We start from the raw sequence: 18,059 nt of genomic DNA, 5'->3' as shown, positions 1-18,059 counted from the left end.
TGTCTCCTCTCAGATAAACAAAACCAACCTACCAACCAGCAATCATACAGTATCCAGTATCATAATGCATCTTACACTGTATTCCCATCACTTGTATCAGTGAATATAGATTACAAAATGGGTTGCACATATTTAAAACCCCCTCTGTTCTTTTGGGTGTTAGGTGTGTGTGAATTGGCACCAAACAACTGCAGCAAAACACTGTCTCTGTATTTTGAAAGCCAAATATATGCTATGCGGGAATACTGAGCAACAGCCATAACTTTGAGGAGACAGAAGGACATATCTGCTCATTTCATTATCCAGCCCTCATTATAATATCAACAAGAATGTGACCTCACATGGGAGATGCAGGGTATGAGAGAAAGATACCAAGTGTCCAAAGTAAGGCACAAGAAAGAACACTGGAGGCATTTAAAGCATTTGAGCTGAGCACACAAAATAAAATGAAAATCTGAACATTTGAATGAGACACTTCCAAAATGTATCAACTGACATGATTTTTTAACAAATACTTACCTGAAAAATGAATACATTTCTTAATGTCAACTAAGGGATTAAGAAATAAATTTGTAAATGTTTTTAAGTACCCCAAAGTTATGTTTTTATTTTTACCACTGAACTAAATGGCTTCCTCTGATGGTCGAGAGCTGGTAGGCTGCAGATGCCACTGCACATCAATCCGGCCACAAACTCACTGACTCACTTGTTTGGACAGACAGATGTGAAAATCGCTGTTTATACAGTCATAGAGTGTCTGCAGAAAGCATGATTCTGTTCACAAAGCGTCACTAAAACAACAGTGGTAACAAAGAAACATGCAAGTATCTGGGCTAAAAAGCTTACACAACACTGCCAAGTTGGAAATTATACAGTCTTTATGCTGTCCAGATACACTGTCTCAGGAATAGAAGGCAACAAAACCTCAGGAAATGACTTAACTTAATAAAACCTAAACTTAATATACTGCACTATATGCAGGGTGTAGACAAAATAATGTAATGACATTATGACAGAGCACTCAAACTAAATAACCACTGCAGACACTGATTTAAAAATTGGGTCATATTACGTTGCATGCCAGCGAACAACCCAGCAACAGTAACTGTGGGATACAATTTCTGAATGTCAAACCTCGGTGCCACCTAGTGTCTCGCTGTGACTGAGTCTGTGTTTTCTCCCTCACAGAAACATCCACAGACTCAGGTGTTTCCTCTTGTCCATAGACATAAGTGCAGATACTGATAAATCCAGAGAGTAACAGTATTGTATTACAAGCATTACACTGTTATAAAAGCATCAGGGAAAGTGCAACACGACACCGGCAGTTTTAAATAGAGTGTGTCTGTCTTGGTGGTTCGGATGAAATGTTATTAGTGCGGTGGAGTGCTATGAAGCAGCAAGCTCTCCATCTAGTGGATATGAGGTGGAAAAAAAAAAAAAAGTATCAGCAATTTTAAAAGGCTCAATCAGGCAATATAAAGCTCACTTGTATGTCAGTGTGGGACTGGTTATGTCACTGAGGATCAGAAAAGAAGTACTTCTCTTCAGTTGCACTGCCCATTTGACCATTGTATAAAACAAGCATCTGCATATGAGTACTTATGTTTGACTTTAAGGTGATAATTAGCAGCCTTGTACGTACAAAGGTTGTAGGAAAAAAAAAAGCTAAAAACAGAAGCCAAGCCATAAAAAAGCACCAACTTCTCCTCAGTCTCCACCATCTTCATAATAAATTAAATTTTTGTGTGTCCATAAACACGTGGAACAAGTGTTGAACATGTGATTTTCATGTTTATTAATCATTGTAATTTAATTAAATTGTGTCAAGAAAGCAATTAAAGTTTTTCAAATGTGTGCTTGGAAATACTGACGCATTCTGATCGCTGCAGAGGTATGTCCTCGGGCTACTCACCGCTTTCAGTGGACAGCTGGCTGTGGAATTCTGGAAACTGTGTTTCCACTGGAACACTGATGGTGCGTCGCAGAAGATGGACCTTGGATGGCGCAGAGCGCCTCTCCTGCAAAAACAAGAATCACATCTTCTGAGAAAGAGAGAGGAGGAGACCGGAGGAGACCGAGACACGGGGCAGGAAAATCAAGACAGATAAAAGGCCGACTAAATTTAACAAAAGGCACAGATACAAAGAAGGCACGTAGAGTAGTTAGCTTTCATTCTTCTTCTGTGTGCTAACAGAAAGAAAAATGGCAGCTGTACGAAATGTGAGAAATGCACATACAGTAGTAGTCACAGAGGCTCCTTATCTATTTTGCTGTGGTTATTCTGGTCATGTGTAAAGCTGTGTTGGGCCAATAGCACACAATAGCTGCAGTCTTCCTGATAAATGAGGAGTCATTGGATAAAACAGAACAGGCATTAGCGGCACATCAGTCTGTGTCAGCCCATATCTTCCAATAGCTTGTATATCAAATGTTTGGCTCCAAAAGATTAAACAGACAAAGGAAGGTGGACAGTTGTGGTGAGAAAACGGTGATTCAAAGAAAAAGGGAAAGGGCCGGATGTCCTCCGAGCAGAGCGATAATGGCTTATCGAACATCCTCACACCTCTCAACCCAATGCAGCACCCTGCCTGTCTTGTTTTCTCTGTCCCTTTGGTTCCATGTCTGTCTGTTTATCTCTCTGTCCCTCTCTGATCCTCTCGTCACCTCGTTACTTGCCTCAAGGGAATTGGTTTTAAGGGACTTAAAACTCTAACTCACACTTTGTCTGGCATAAATCTCTGTTGGTCTGAGCCATAATGACTAGGCAAGATGAGCAGTACCTTGAGCCTCACTGATACAATTTGTTGTGACAGGGATATATACAGTATTGTACTGTAAGGGCAAGGATTGGAGTATAATCTGCTTGATTATAATAATTAGTCATTGAATGATCCAATAATTCACACACTCACCTAATTTGTAATTTATAATACTCAGTGACTAAGTGATCATTTATTTTAAGGGTGAGCGTTATCTACATTCAGATACCTAAAATATTAATGGAGAGGATGAAAGACACATCAAAAATAAGATAGTCAAAACTAAAACAAAAAACAAAAAACTAAAACTTATTCTAAAAAATGTGTACAATTTGAAACAAATCGTTGGTTAATGTAATCTCTCTTTTAGCATATTGAAGTGTATAATTTGCTAACTGATGCAAGGAAAGTGTGAGAAATGTGATGAAGTCATGATGTATGTTTTCACTTCATTCCACTCGCGGTAAAATAACTCGACTGAGTGATCTCTGAGGTGGCAGGTAAAGACAGCAAGGCTGAATAAAAAGCCCCCCGACTAGATGGGAATATCTAGGCAGGAAGGTTTTTGTGAGTTACAGTATAGGCAGAATGGCACTCTACCACTGCAACCTATTTGCAGAAGCTGCTCAGAGAACATTAGTTTTAATGCACATTCATTCGGGGGCCATGAGGTGCGACTGTATGGGTATGAAGCCAGAAATTGAGTGAAACACAGCATGCTTACTGTAAGAAACATTCTCCGAATAAAGGTCGAGTTTAAATAAAAAACAACAATCGTTCTGATGAGATCAGAAACTCATGTAACTAATTTTCTGTGAGAGGGTTAACTGAGGAAAAATATTGCTAAAGGGAAACAATAATGTACCTTTTCACTCTCTGCTAACTCAATTAAGATAATTGCTTTTGCCATGGACGTAAGCACTGATTTGATTACAACAGTAAAGCAAATGGCAAGGCTGAGTTCAACTGAGACTAAATTTAAAGACCATTGCATTTCCTTCAAGTATCCTAAATTCATAATGAATTTTTGACTGTTGAAACAGCCACAGAAAAACTTATTTGTCTAAAATCATGAGCCCCCTCTACTGGCAGTCATGGGACTAATGCGCTGGAAGCCATCACCACTTTTACACACGGTATGCTTCATGTGCCCAAGGAACAAGGGGGAAGCTTCACGACAAGCTGAAGGTGAAAATGAGAAAAGTCTAAACTCTAGAAAGCCCTCTGGATTCACACCTTTCTCTCAGTTTTATTACCTTCATATTGCAGCCCTCAGGACATGAGACGGACAGTTGAGATTGTTATCCCCTCTCTCATAGTTTTGCTCGAACCATCTGTATTCCTCCTTTTTACCTCTCTTAATGTTAGTGGAAACATCATGTTTCTTATGGTTAGGGAAGTGTGACATTGGCTGTACATATTGCTAAGGGCCTAATCGCCTTTGGCAAATAAAGCCACAATCATTTATTAAGTAAACATCCTATTACAGATGACACGATCAGCATCAGCTGATCTCAGTGATACTGCACTTCAATTCTATGTTTTCCATGATATCTAAGAGTACAAGAGAACCATGAGTCTAAGGAGCAGAAGCAGAAACCGGTATGGCTGAAGAGAAAAAAAAACTGACTGAAGCGAGATTAAAACAATCCAACGAAAACCAGAATAAGACGAAAACGGGTAAAATAATAAAGTCATAAAGATTCAAATATGCAGCATTTAAGCATATTGCGGTTAATAAATTCATTTATTTCACTATCCCAAAAAGTGCAGTATGCACTGGAATAAATATGTCAGCTTCTTATATCGAGGCCAACTGGAAAGTTCAAACTATTCTCATTTTAATTTTTGCCTAATTCTGAATTATTTAAACGCATTATAAAAACAAAAGTGCTTTCTTAGACATGTTGCATTATGTATTGTTTGCAAGGGGAGACATTGTATGACATGGAAAACATGAACAAATAGGTATTCTAGAGGAAGTTAAAGGCAAAACAGGAAGGAATGTCTATTGTAATGTCTACAGTAAATTAGGCTGCATGAGTCTGAGGAGCTTTAACCAAGCTATATTTTTTCTATCAACTCTGAATTAACTTTGAGACCAAGTACAGGATCTAGTCATTTTGTCACAAAATGAAGAGTTACTAAAATAACTGAAAACCTATTACTGCCATGACATACTCTACAGGCCCCTCAGAAGTGCATGTCAATGTCTGCGTTCGACCGTATGATTGCTTGTTCACAGCAGTTGATGCTCTGATCCATTCAGCTGAGCTTGTTCTTCTGTCTAAACCATGTCATCCCACCTTCATCTGGAGCAAGCCATTATAAGACTTTATCATTGTTATGACCTGCAGTTTCCTGACATAACAGAAATCCAGCAGTGTTAAAGATGACCTTTCAGAGTCTGAGTCTCTAGATGGATGAATTCAAAAGCTGTTGTTCTTTGTTGCAGTGAAACAAAAAGCACTGTAGTGGAAAGGCTGCCAATGGGTCGACTGAAATAATTCTTCCCTGTGATTATTGTTCTATTTTGAACACGGTATACCTCAGCAGTTGCAGACAAAGAAAAACTGCAGCCGTACTTTTTTTATCCAGTTCCAGCAGTCCCGCTGCTATGAAAAAATGTTTGGCAAGTCCAATAACTATGCTTTGCCTGGTTGCTATTTTGACTATTTGCCCACCTTAAGTGCTCAAGATGCCATATTCCTTCAGAGGGGCACTGTTCTGTTGCTGTTGTTGAGCCAAGACCTTCAGAAAGATATAAGGTCAACAGTGTTTACGCTACAACATAAACTACTATGAATTCATTTGCAAGAAAGTTGGTCCAGGTTCAGCTTTTTTGCTGGGCAAACCCGCATTTTTTTTTGCCCGAGTTCTCTGCACTGGTATCCCAAACAGAAAGGCCTCATTCAAATAAATGAAGGAGCTGCATTTTTTTTTTTTTGTCAGCTAATTTAACATTACTGTTTATCACACTTCAGCTGAATGATATTATGGTATTATGGTTATATCATATTATAGGTCTATAAATCTCTTCTGTCCAAATTTTAAAAACTAGTTGTTAATATTAGCTGCACATTCATGCTGAATCTCCCCTTCTACCACACTCCAAAAGTGTTCTGTGGGATTCAGATCTGGTGACTGGGGACGCCACTGAAGTCCACTGGACTCATTGTCATGTGCACAGTTGTAAAGAGATTATCTGACTTATTGTAACCTTTCTGTCAGCTCCAACCAGTCTGGAAATTATCCTCTGACCTCTCTCATCAAAAAGATGTCTCCGTCTGCAGAAATGCCGCTCACAGGATGGTTTTTGTTTTTTGCACCATTCTGAGTAAACGCTAGAGACTGTGTGTGCGAAAATCCCAGGGGATCAGCAGTTTCAGAAATACTCAAACCAGCCCATCTGGCACCAACAATCATGCCACGGTCAAAATCACTAACATCGCATTTTGATGTGAACATTAACTGAAGTTCCTGACCTGTATCTTCAGGTGTTAATGCATCGCACTGCTTCCACATGATTGGCTAATTGAATAATAGCATGAATAGGCTGGTGTACAGATGTTCCTGATAAAGTGGTCGGTAAGTGTACATCAATATCAGAAAATATTATGATGTTGATGAACAATATTTCCCAGCCCTAGCAATGAGTCGCAGTCTTAAGAAGATATTTAACCAGGAAAGATAGGCTAAAACACCTTTGTAGAAGTAGGGTATATATGGGCTTTAAATATGAGCTCACGCAAAGCTGATAAGCAAGGAAAGGATATTGTTGACTGAACAATGTAATTTAGATTACCCTTCTGACTCCTGATTTGTTACTAACAACAGGACCTCTAATCACAGAAACTGGCATAATCCAGTGAAACACTAATCAAAACAACAGAGGCAAAGAGCCAGACTTGGCTTGCCCTGCTTAACCTGGCTAATGGTCTCCGCTGTGGGATGAATTTAAATGTAGAATGAATTCTCACACAACACTGGTTTCAGTCAGGAGCTAGTGTTTCCCCATTTTGAATCTCCAGTCTCTATCATAATTATTATTATCATTATTACCATTACTATTATTATTGAGTAGATTAATACAAGGCCTTAACCCAGCAGCAGTGGGAAGGGAAAAGGGGTTGAAGGCCAAAGTTTGATGGATCAGGTGGGAGAAAGGAGATGCCCATCAAAGTTCAGACTTGGCCACATGATGTACCGCCATTGACTGTGTAACCTTTACTCTAATTTAAACGGGATCAAAACCGTAGCCTGGACATCAACTATCTATCTATGGTTTTTCACTGAGTATCTTTGACAAGTAGCTTCATTGAGTTTCACTTGAAAATCACTTTGCACTTAAAGTCACACGTCACAGTCATCAGCAACTGATGATTCAAATCTGATGAGACAGAAATTATATGTTATAATAATCATGTTTAGATGAATTTAAGATGTGTTATAAAATACACTGTATATGTGGGAAAATGTTTGGATAGAAAAGAACTAAAAAGCAGGAGCAAAGAAAAAGAAAATGAAACTGACAAGGACAAACACACATACACAAACACACATACACAAACACACACACACAAAAAAAAAAACACGAGAAGATGAGAAAGACAGTAATGACACAAAGGGACATGACAGACAAGAGATTGTACAGTCTGCTCTCACCACCTCCTCCCCATTCAGAAGCAGCATCTGACAGTCAGCGACCACACAGTACTTTGGGTTCCACACAGTTTGCTCCTCACAGGAGTGACCACGTGACATCCAGTGTCTGGATGGACACTGCACATCTAGAGAGAAAAGGAAATACAAGGACAAAGAGAATATATCATTTATGAAAGTAGAGAAAAACACAAATTGTGGCTGGTTTTTGTTCACTTGATAATGGAGAAAAATGGAGAGTGATAGCTTTAATAGTGGTATTCTAAAAAAAATTAAAAAAAAAAAAAACCTAGGAGAAGGAATGAAGTAGGCAGAAAAAATAGCAAACAATTAGGAAATTTGTTTAATGGGCCTTACATTTATCAGAAAAAAAACTAATTTTCAATACCTGCTTTGCTGAGTGACTGCAAAAAAATTTTTCTTAATTAAAAATGCCATCGGAGGGAAATGAAATCCGCATGCTGTCCATTTTGTTTTCTCTTCAATCACTCTGTGGATGTCAGTTGAAGAAAGGATAAATATAAAACAAGTGAGACAGGAATATATTGGATTCTCCTGTGTCTCCAATGATGTGGTGACATAAATCTCAGAAAAGCAATACATGTGCTTTTTCACACGGGAAATGCAGTCCATCAATTCTCACACATCGGTTACTGTCACAGAGACAGAGACTACACCAATCAAAGCAGAGCACACTCCGAGAGTTTCATTACAGATCTGTTTCGTGAAACAAACGCTTATTAGCGTCTCACTCTCTCTCTTCACACTGCATACAGGAAGAATACACGTTTTTAAAGGCTAAACTCAAACACTTAAACATACCACTACAACATTTCTGCGAAGATGTGGATCACCGGCTGGTCCCTCTCTTGTGTGCTGTGATGTTTGTGTGTGGTTCAGCAAGAGGCTTAGGAGTGGAGTGCGAGGCTAAAGAGTGTGCTGTGGTGATGGCACTTTGCTGCTCTAGCTGCTCAGAGGCAGCCCGTGCAAACGAGCATCCCTACATGGTGCTGCAATGTGTTTCACCAGAAGAGACGAAACATACGATGGGTGTATATAACCTTACTTGATGAATAGAAACTGAGAAAGCACTGAAACATATGGTATACTTTTTATAATTAGTGAGAGACAAATTCCTGTTTTATACAATTTGTTCAGAAATGTTTGTGCTTCTGAGAGTAACTTTGAAACTGGAGGTTTTCATCTCTGCTCTTGGAAATGTAAACTTGGGAAACTGAATATAAAATGTTCAGTGTACTGTCCGAGACTTTTCAGTAATGCAGAGTTTCAAGCGAAGATTCAATTCACTGAGATGTATATTATTCGTACAATGCACACTGACAATTTTTTTGCCATGTATTTCTCAGCAATCTAATTTACAATATTGTGGAATTAGAGCTACTGCACACTGGACATGAGTGTGCAAAATGCACGTAATTCAAACGTTAGATTTAGGGTTGTCACAACCCTGTCAGTTGGCTCTCTTTGATCATTTTCTCTTAGTGACTGCTTCATATCCCAGGTAGCCTTGTCACCATGCCGTTAGAGACTAGGTCACAAGTGCACAGTCACATTAATGCCCAAACACACACACACACACACACACAGATAAAGCTACTGCATACGGCATCTGACTGATCAGCTTACAGTCACGCTGTGGGCAGGAGCAAGACGAGCACAGGGTTTTCCATTTAGCTGAGCCAGAGGTAGAGATAGAGACAGGTATTTAATCCGGGTGTTGGTTAAATTACGTAATTCAGATTCACTTCCACAAGCTTTAAAATTATGAGAGCGAGATAGACAAGAGAGACATGGAGGAAGTCTTTTTGACTGACGCAGTTTTGCTTGGTAGGTCTAGCTTCATTTCCTTCAATAAAGCAACAGGAGTGAGATCTGTGAGGCAGCTGAGCTTTTTTACTCTCAAGGTGCAAATCTCTTAACAAAGCTGTTCAGCATCTACAACAACAGCAAGTAAGGACCAAAATAAAATACACACAAATCACTGGCAAGACCAATGCCATAAAAAGAAACTACTCAAGGTTAGACGCGCACCACATTTACCAAACTGGTCTTTGACAGAACTCACTGACTCCGGTTGACAGACAGACCCAAGGACCACTTGCTGATGAGATATATATGGATTTCTCTCGTGGCCTTGCTGATTTATTGATCTGGCAGATGACAGATACATATTCTGTTGTCAATCACTATTTCGCAGTCTGAGGTAGCTTTTCTAGCTGTGAGACTACGAGGCAAGAAAACTAACTTCATGACGGTAAAGCAGTAATAAGTTTAACCAACTGTTTGGCCACCTGACATAATGGTGATAATGTTTATTTTGTTGAAAAACAAATTCCAAATTTGTCCATTTTTAGGCTATTTACAACACAACAAATGGCACTAGAATGATCAATTTAATTCCCACGCAGTCTACTTCTATGATTTGATCATCTGTAGTCCTTTCACAAAATTTTCAATGATACTTTTTTGCAGAACTTTGACATTAGTTGTCTCAGATTTTTGAAGCATAATTAAAAAAAAAAAAAAAGAATTTCACTGCTTTAAAGGTTTTGCTTTTAAATTATGCTATATATATGGTGCTCAAGTGGGAGGAGGATGGATAAATAGTTAAGTACAGCAACTACAGTTGGAAAGAGATGACAAATTAACCCGATACACCCAGAAGGCGTAGTATGGATTAATCTTGTGATACGGAACATTTTGGTTGTCATAGTTTCTGTCAATTTTCACCATTTTCTGTCCACCTAAGCGTCTTCACTTTTAGCGAAACCTCTTCCATCTAAAAGACACCTAAAATCCATGCGCCAATCATAGCATATTATCATTACAAGGGCTGAATGATGATATGCCTCAGCTGCAAATGGTCCTAGAGGAACACAGGCACAGCACCTCTCCATTCTGCAGGCCGTGCCGTTAGTGCTGGTGTTGTTTGCGCCTTTGCAGGTACATAAACAGAACCTCATCACCAATATGAAGTCCATAACGTGGCCGTTCCTCTAAAACATTATTTACCTGCTTCATTTGGGAAAAACCCAGAATGGTCATTTGAAAAAAACACTCCCTGTTTTGACCAGATTCTTCTGAATCCCCAAGGATTCTAACCATTATAAAAGATGTCGGCTACATGATGAAAAAAGATTTCTAATCTTGCGATTCTGTTTCCTATGCCTGTGAGCTGTCTTTTTTTGTGATTCAGAAACAGAGGCACAACCTGGCAAATGTGTTGAAAATCTTTTTTTTTTTTTCTTTCCTTTTTTTTTAATAATTCAGAACAGTCTTTAAGGAATCTGAAAACACCCCCCAGAACAATGGTAACGGTTTTTTTTGTTTGTTTCTTTCTTTCTTTTTTAAAAGACCTCCTGGCTATTCAAATATCTTTAATAGAAACTTTATGCAAACAATGTTTCACGAGAGACACCAACTGAGGTTACACTCACAGAAGGCAAAAATAAATGACACACAAAGCTTATCTAGCTAAATATATCACTGCCTGAATGAAGAAATAACACTAAACTCTCAACCAGTTCAATAATAAAAAATACTTACGACATTTAAGTAAGTTTAAAACTAAATAATCATCAGTCAACGCGTAAAAACAAAGCCGAGGTGACGGGCTTCGCCGGGACTCCGGTTCAGCAAGTCGGTTTAACTTAGCGGCGTCGTTTTCCCAACACCCGGTCGAGCGTGAAATACGGAGCGGCACAGTGAGCTTTGTGTGCGCTCTCTCCTACCGGCCAACGGAGCCACACGACAGACGGACGCCGGTTCCTGTCCGGACACGTCTAACTTGTTCCCGCGCAACGCCGACGGCGGCCGACGGCGACCGCTAGCCACCCGCCGCCCTCTACTGGCGACAGGTGGGATCGCGCTAGGGCCGCTGCGGAGGAGAAGAGCAGGTGCTTGTCTACGGCGCGACGGTGAAACGCCGCATTTAAGATATTAACCAATGACAATAGCAACAACAACAACAATAAGAAGAAGAAGAAGAAGAAGAAGAAGAAGAAGAAGAAGTAAACGAAGAAGAAAAAGAAGAAGAAAAAGAAGAAGAAAAAGAAGAAGAAGAAGAAGAAGAAGAAGAAGAAGAAGAAAAATGCATTTAAATGCTGTCAGTAGGCCCCTGCCTCAGTGACAGTCCTTCTGAAAGCCCTTCCGACCTTGATACTATAGTAAAAATGATTACATTAAGTATCTACATGTATGTAGTATAAATATTGGCAAATAATGAGCTACAGTAATACCATAAATAATATTAAATGCTCCAAGGTCCATCCACACAAGTGTTTTCACTTATTATGCCTGATTATACCTCTTCTCTAGATTGTGTGGCGTCCTACAGCCTGTGATTGACGTCTCCCCTCGCTCTTGCAAGTGCAGCTCCTCACATAGTGCTGTGAGATTGGCGACCTCGTGTAACCAGCTCTCCGTGTTAGGAGACATTTGAGAGCCACAGCGGGAAAAGCGCTGGTGTAACTGAAAAACGTTAGCAAGGGGTCCGTTCCAATTTAAGCGCCCCAGGAGGCCAGCACGCACAACACCAAGAGTCCAAGAGTCCAAGAGCTGGAACATCAAAATGGAGGAGAACCATCCTTTATTTTATTAGTTCCACCTGTGCTTTTTATCCTGCGACAGATCAAAATGTATAGTCACATATGGGGAGGCTACTTTGGTAGCATGGTACGTTTTTTGCACATGTTTCGAACTTGGATGTTAAAAAGGTCACTAGGGAAAACAGCTGTACACAGACGCTTTTGTGAAACACTTGCCAAGATGAATGTCTAGTGAACAAAAGTTTTGCTTAATTATTAAATACTTGCACTTGACCCAAGCGTGTAGAGCCTTCCCCTCTCCATATTTGAACCGGAGCAACACAAGAAGTAGACGCCAGATGAAACAGCACTGTTTTGCCATGTTCCAAAAGCTCTATAACTGGCGAGCAGTGGCTTAGAGTAATAAGGCCATTCCACAAAGCCCGTTTAGAGCTGTTAGAGTATCTCTGTACTTCAGCGTTTTCAGTGTCATGCGAGAAGATCTTTTAGGAGGCTGACAAAGCCAGAACAGAGACCGTATGAGACCCAGCACAGTGGAGAAAATATTATTTATAAATGAAAAACTATTTAAAAAAATGAAAGAGCCCTTTAAAAAAATAAAATAAAAAATATTACACAAATCCCCTTCTGACATACTTTCACTTTGCACATTACCATCTTTCCCCAATTACACACCACATTCCCACTGATATAAAATACATACCATGTTAATGTTAACCATGCGGGGTAATGTATCAGTCCAGGGTGGCACAGGTGCATTCATATATGGATGCAAAAATATATTTTTTAAAGTATTTACGCTCAACTCTTCTCAAAAGAGCCATATTTGCCGATGTTTGTTTATGGTTCATTTTAAATGCATAATGCAAATAATATTATTACATCTTATATTTAGGATGTGGGTGTTTGGTTTCGGTAAATGTTTTCTATCTCAAAGCAACAAAATCCTTTCCCAAATAAGAGGGTACAATTAGGTTACACGTTAGTCTGCACTCTATGCGTTGTGTTACCTCTGATTGTAGGGCAGTTACGTAATCAAGCACATTTTACTGAAGCTCAAGTGAACAGCAGGGGAAAGAGACAATAGATCCTGTCTTTATTATGCTGGTGTATGCGCGCACTGATGTTTGTGTGTCCATGAGAGCGCTGTGTCGTGGGTGAGTATGATTTTGTTCTGCGTGTGGAAGATAAAGAGTGTTCCAATCAGATAGCAGCTAAATGCTCTAATCTAACTCTAAGATGACAAGCATGGCCACATTGTATTTGCATTTATTTATATTGTGATGCTCGCTCCCCTGTTTTAAACATGACTGAGATCAATAACCGCACAGTATTAGCATTTCTTTCTCCCCCTGCATCAATAGCTGGGCTCCCCAGTATGACAATAAAGCTCACCTTTCACTGGCTGCTACACAGTCCTTCTGTCAGGTATTGATAGAACAAATGTAAAAAGACCTTAATGGTATTAGATCAATACTTTAAGTTTGGAGGAGATGCTCCGCAAACATTTTGTTTGAAATACTTGCTTTCCTGTTTCCAGTAACAATGTAGTGAGTGACAGAAAAAAAAAAAATGGGAGAGAGGATGTGATCGAACACGGGCTTTGGAGTGAAGCACAAACACTGGAGAAGGGAGGCAGTATGTAGGCCGCCTTGCTGATTTACCAAGTTGACTGTGGTTGGAGCCTAATCTGAGGCAAATCAATGTTGGTGAGATCTTAAATTTAACAACTTTTTTCTTGATATTTTAGGTTTTGTTCATGGGTATCGCACAAGTTCTATAAAAATATAGAGGCTAATATTGACTTGCCATCACGTAACAGTTTCTGCACCCACTACTCCCACATAATACAGATTCTTGCCTCCCAGCTCACTATAAGTAGACCTTAGCAGGAGTCTGATTTAGAGGTTTGGAATATCCAAACATCCAAATATTGAAGATTCAATTAGAGGGACACTTTACCCACTATAATATCCATCTGATTCAATTTAAATATTTCAATTTCAAAGTATTGCTTTTATGTAAACAACATCCACATATTGTGAATATGATCTTGATCAGAAAACGTATAAATTGCTGAGGACGTAAGCAGCGGGGTCTTCGATCTTTCTGGTGACACTGTAGCGGTTCATCTACTTCCACCTTGCGCAAGCATTAGATGTTGAAAGAACCTTTCTCATGGAGGACTTCATTTCGGCTGCATTGCATCCAGGTGTGTCAGTTCCAGGACCCTGCTATTGCACATGCTGGCTATCTGAAATGTGTGCAGCCATGATTTATTTTATTAGTTACCCCTGTGCGTTTCCTCTGACGTATAAAAAGTGTATTACAGTGGCTTGGGTGGACATTGTAGACTGACTGAGTGCTGACTCGGGGCCAAGCTCATGATAAAGACGTTACAGTCCAAAACCTGCTTGGATCCTCACACGACTTTCCTGAAATCTAAGTCCTAAATCATCCTCCTCACTTGCTCTTGTTCCGGTCAGTGTCATTCTTTACAACTGGTATGCTGACTGACAAGACAAATGACTTTGACTACAGTTCACTGTCAATTTTTTGGTTTTGTATCTACGATCAGAGAAATAACGTTTGATTAATTATCTGCCTCTGTTTCATGTAATACAAGCAATAGTACAACAAAAACGTTTAAACTGTCAGAGATAGAAACTGAATTGGGGATGCTGACAGAACACGGTGGTACGTGCTCATCAAAACCAGCTGAAGAAGCACTTAGGAAGAAATGAATCCATCTAAATGGAAAGTTATAAATCCCGCCTGTCTACATGCTGCTGGCTACACCAGCATGCTCCGATGCAGATTTGAGAGATTTAGAGTCCCTGGATTCGCTGCGCGGCTGATGAGACGCTTCATCTCGTTTTCTGCTCATACAAAGCAACGTTGCAAAGACCACAAGGTAAGCCCACGTGCAGAGACGGTGATTGAGCTTCCTCTCAGAGCTTTCCAGAAGTGCCGTGCATGCAAATAAGTGCCACGACCTTGCAACCAATCGCAACTTAAGGCTTGAAACTGAGCATGCAAATACACAAAAAAGACTTTGGCAATCTACCAGCATTTATAGCTCTAGAGGATGTCACACTGCCACTGACAACCACTCATTTACAATCATGGACCGAAGGGTCTCACTGAACCATAGTCGTCAAATAATAAAGTGATGGCAGTATCAACTGTGTTCTAAGAGCATGAAGATACTGGCATGAGGCCAGAAGACCCGCGTCAACCAGTCATTGGCACAATGGAGCGAGCTGGAAAATGAAGGGAAAAGTCTCTGTAGTTGCTGCTGCTTTTGAAAAGCCACGGCTTTAATATGAAGCTTGAGCAGTTTTGTAGCTTCTGGTCATCAATTAAAATTTAATCTACAGTTGCACCCCTCAGTCAAGTGAGGAAATGATCAAAGATCAGTGGTCTACATATGAATGTCTTCAAGCTCTGACTATATGAATCACTGTCACTGTAGAGCACAAGCTGCAGAAGTTGTCTTGGAGATACAATATCTATTAGACAGAAATCAAGACTGCACAAACACCACTTTGGTTATAATAAACACGGCAAGGCATTCATTCCACAGTCTAGCAAAAAGTCTCCCTTCCTTTGAGAGTAGGACTATCACGCATATTGTATGAGACAGATTAGATCACATTCTAGAGGTTAGACTTTAAGAGATTAAATCAACTTTGCTAGAAACAGCAGAAAAATCCTGTAAAAGGCCAAATAAAATTTGAAATGCCACAAAATATCAAGAGTAATGTGTGGTAAAAAGGAATTTGTGTGTGGGCAAGGAATCGGAGGGGTTAAACGTGGTTAAACTTCTGAGAATTAGCACTATGGCTAAAAATGCATTTTTGAATCCACTTATACAATGTGGACAATGTTATGGAATCAATCATAGTCAGTCATTTACCCGGAGACAAAGAATCTGGAAAAACCTTTGATGCCTACTACATGTATCTGTTTTTCTGATGTATTTACACGAGTAGTAAAAAAAAAGGTTTGAAATCCTCAGAAAATTTCACTGTGGCGTGGCCTCAATGGTTGTGTTTGGTGTGCTGCCTGATAGGAGGGCCGGTAGGTGAGGTGGTTCCGCCTACTTTGTCGGCCGCCGCAACTGTTTTGAGTCAGTGTGGCGGGACCGTTAGCACGTCCCCTCATCGTCACACGCGCGTACACAGCGAGACAGACAGTGACAGCTGGCCGTCAGTTAATGAGACAATGTTCGAAAGAACAATGTGGGCCAACGAATCAACGGTTCGATTGTTAACTTTCTCTGAAGAACAGCTGGACTGTGAAAACTAAATGTGAAAAAAAGACTATCTGCGAGCAACATTGCGTTCCTGTGTTTCTGCGATGGCCAAGCCTGATAAAAATGCACTTGGTGAAGAGAATCCTGAAAACAGTGTTAAAAAATTAAACTATAAGCCAGGAGAGAAGGATGGTACCTGAATACTAACACAAAACAGTGAATACAAGCTGGCAAATAAGAGAGAGTTTTGATTTCCATTTTGTAGCCTTGTGGCTGTGAACCGCAATCACGTTTTAAGTTGAAGTGACTTAGCAGGAGATTTTCCATCATTTCTCTTAGCTGCTGAGTGGGAGTTGCGTAGGAAGTGCTACACTTGACTGTCATGGAGGATGTTTTTGTTACATACAAACTGGCACAGACTTTGAACTCTCTCCGTAACTGCTGGTTGAACATCCTTTGTCTGGCCCCCTGTCGGGGAGGAGATGTTCTCCTTTTAACAGCTTAGAGGGTTAGTCGAGCAAATGATGGTGTGTAGGTGCTTCCGGAAAGATCAGGGAAACCGGTTTCATCAAGCTGTGTTAAAGACTTTCCCTTTCATTCCATTAATGACCCAAAAATACAAATTAGTACAAAAAAAGTACCTTAAGTTGTGTGTAACCAGAACTCAAATTTGAATAAATGAAGGAATAAATAAATAAATAACTAGAGAGAGGACGCAGATCGCTTTGGTGACCCTGGGCCTTCTTCTGAGGGGTTAGAATTAAATTTCAGACTGATGTTGGCCTTTGGGGGGGGGGTCTCAGTGGAGACAGCCAAGCATGAAAACACTGAGTTCTGTGTGCATTAGGGACCAAAGGTATATCAGAGACCTGGCATCATATCCGTAAAATGTCTGCGTACAAAAAAAAGTGTGGGACATTTTTTACACTACAGAAGAGCACGACATATAAACTGAAACTAAGCACGAGAAATGACACAGTGAAAAGATTAAAAAGCAAAAAGAAGTTTATTTGTAATTACTTTTTCAATTATTTTTTGAAAATAGGTATAGATAAATAGCATAGCGTTTTCACGAACCAAATACAATTAAATTAGAAAATAAAAGCTATAAAAAGACAATGAACGGAGAATCTACGACTATCCTAAATTAAATCATAATGAAACACACTGGATTAGCCATGACTACATGCCTCATTACTTGCTAAAGAATGATTTTATGTGGAATTTAAAATAATTCTGAAAGGGTTGGGGGTTCTCCGTATTAACCCCTTGAGCGGAAGAGGTTAGTTAGTTGGATAAATATGTACATTTGCCTTAGATTCTGATACACTGAATTCAGTAGCTAGCTCATGCAAACAAACATACTATCTGTACTAGTTTTACTAGTTTATCTTCTTGCCTAACTCCCACTCTAACCTTTTTTCTACGTACTGGAACATTTTCTAAACCTGTCACTTAATGAATAAGAAAACATAACGTAAAATTTGATTTGTGGGGAGGTGGACAAACTGGTTTCCACAAAAGATGAGCTTTATAGTTTGCGCATTTTTGACAACACTTTATGATGAGTTGCTTTGTGACAGTGTTTGTGCAACATTTGGTTCTTGGTACAGATTAGTACGGCCTTGGTTTATCATGATCTGCTCTGTAAGTCGGGTGTGGTAAACCAGTTAAGGTGTTGACTTCATGAATACAAATGTTCAGAAATGCTCCCCTGTCAGACCCCTCTGAAGCTGAAATGACCGTGACACAGAATGGAGTTAAAGGAGTTGCAGTAACATTACAAAATGAAGAAACCAATAATACATC

The 18,059-nt window shown here is 39.7% G+C and overlaps 1 protein-coding gene across 4 annotated transcripts in view; it reads right to left on the bottom strand.

Moving 5' to 3' along the window:
• The window catches only part of dab2ipb (DAB2 interacting protein b), a 138,058-nt gene extending 126,803 nt beyond the window's left edge, over window positions 1-11,255 (bottom strand). For 2 of the 4 annotated variants that reach the window (XM_040157492.1, XM_040157496.1), the window contains exons 1-3: window positions 10,992-11,249; window positions 7,428-7,552; window positions 1,916-2,021 (exon numbers count right to left, since the gene is read on the bottom strand). In XM_040157492.1, coding sequence (XP_040013426.1) covers window positions 1,916-2,021; window positions 7,428-7,526 — 205 coding nt within the window. In that variant the 5' untranslated portion in view covers window positions 7,527-7,552; window positions 10,992-11,249. Of the gene's footprint in view, window positions 1-1,915; window positions 2,022-7,427; window positions 7,553-7,812; window positions 7,846-10,991 lie in introns of those variants that run through there. The other 2 variants (XM_040157493.1, XM_040157494.1) reach the window with 2 other exon arrangements.
• Window positions 11,256-18,059: the final 6,804 nt, after the last annotated feature.

The sequence above is a fragment of the Xiphias gladius genome, chromosome 20 (assembly GCF_016859285.1).
Source record: "Xiphias gladius isolate SHS-SW01 ecotype Sanya breed wild chromosome 20, ASM1685928v1, whole genome shotgun sequence".
NCBI classification, from domain to species: domain Eukaryota; kingdom Metazoa; phylum Chordata; class Actinopteri; order Istiophoriformes; family Xiphiidae; genus Xiphias; species Xiphias gladius.
Note: the sequence above shows the minus strand (reverse complement) of the source record. Positions and strands in the feature narration are given on the sequence as shown.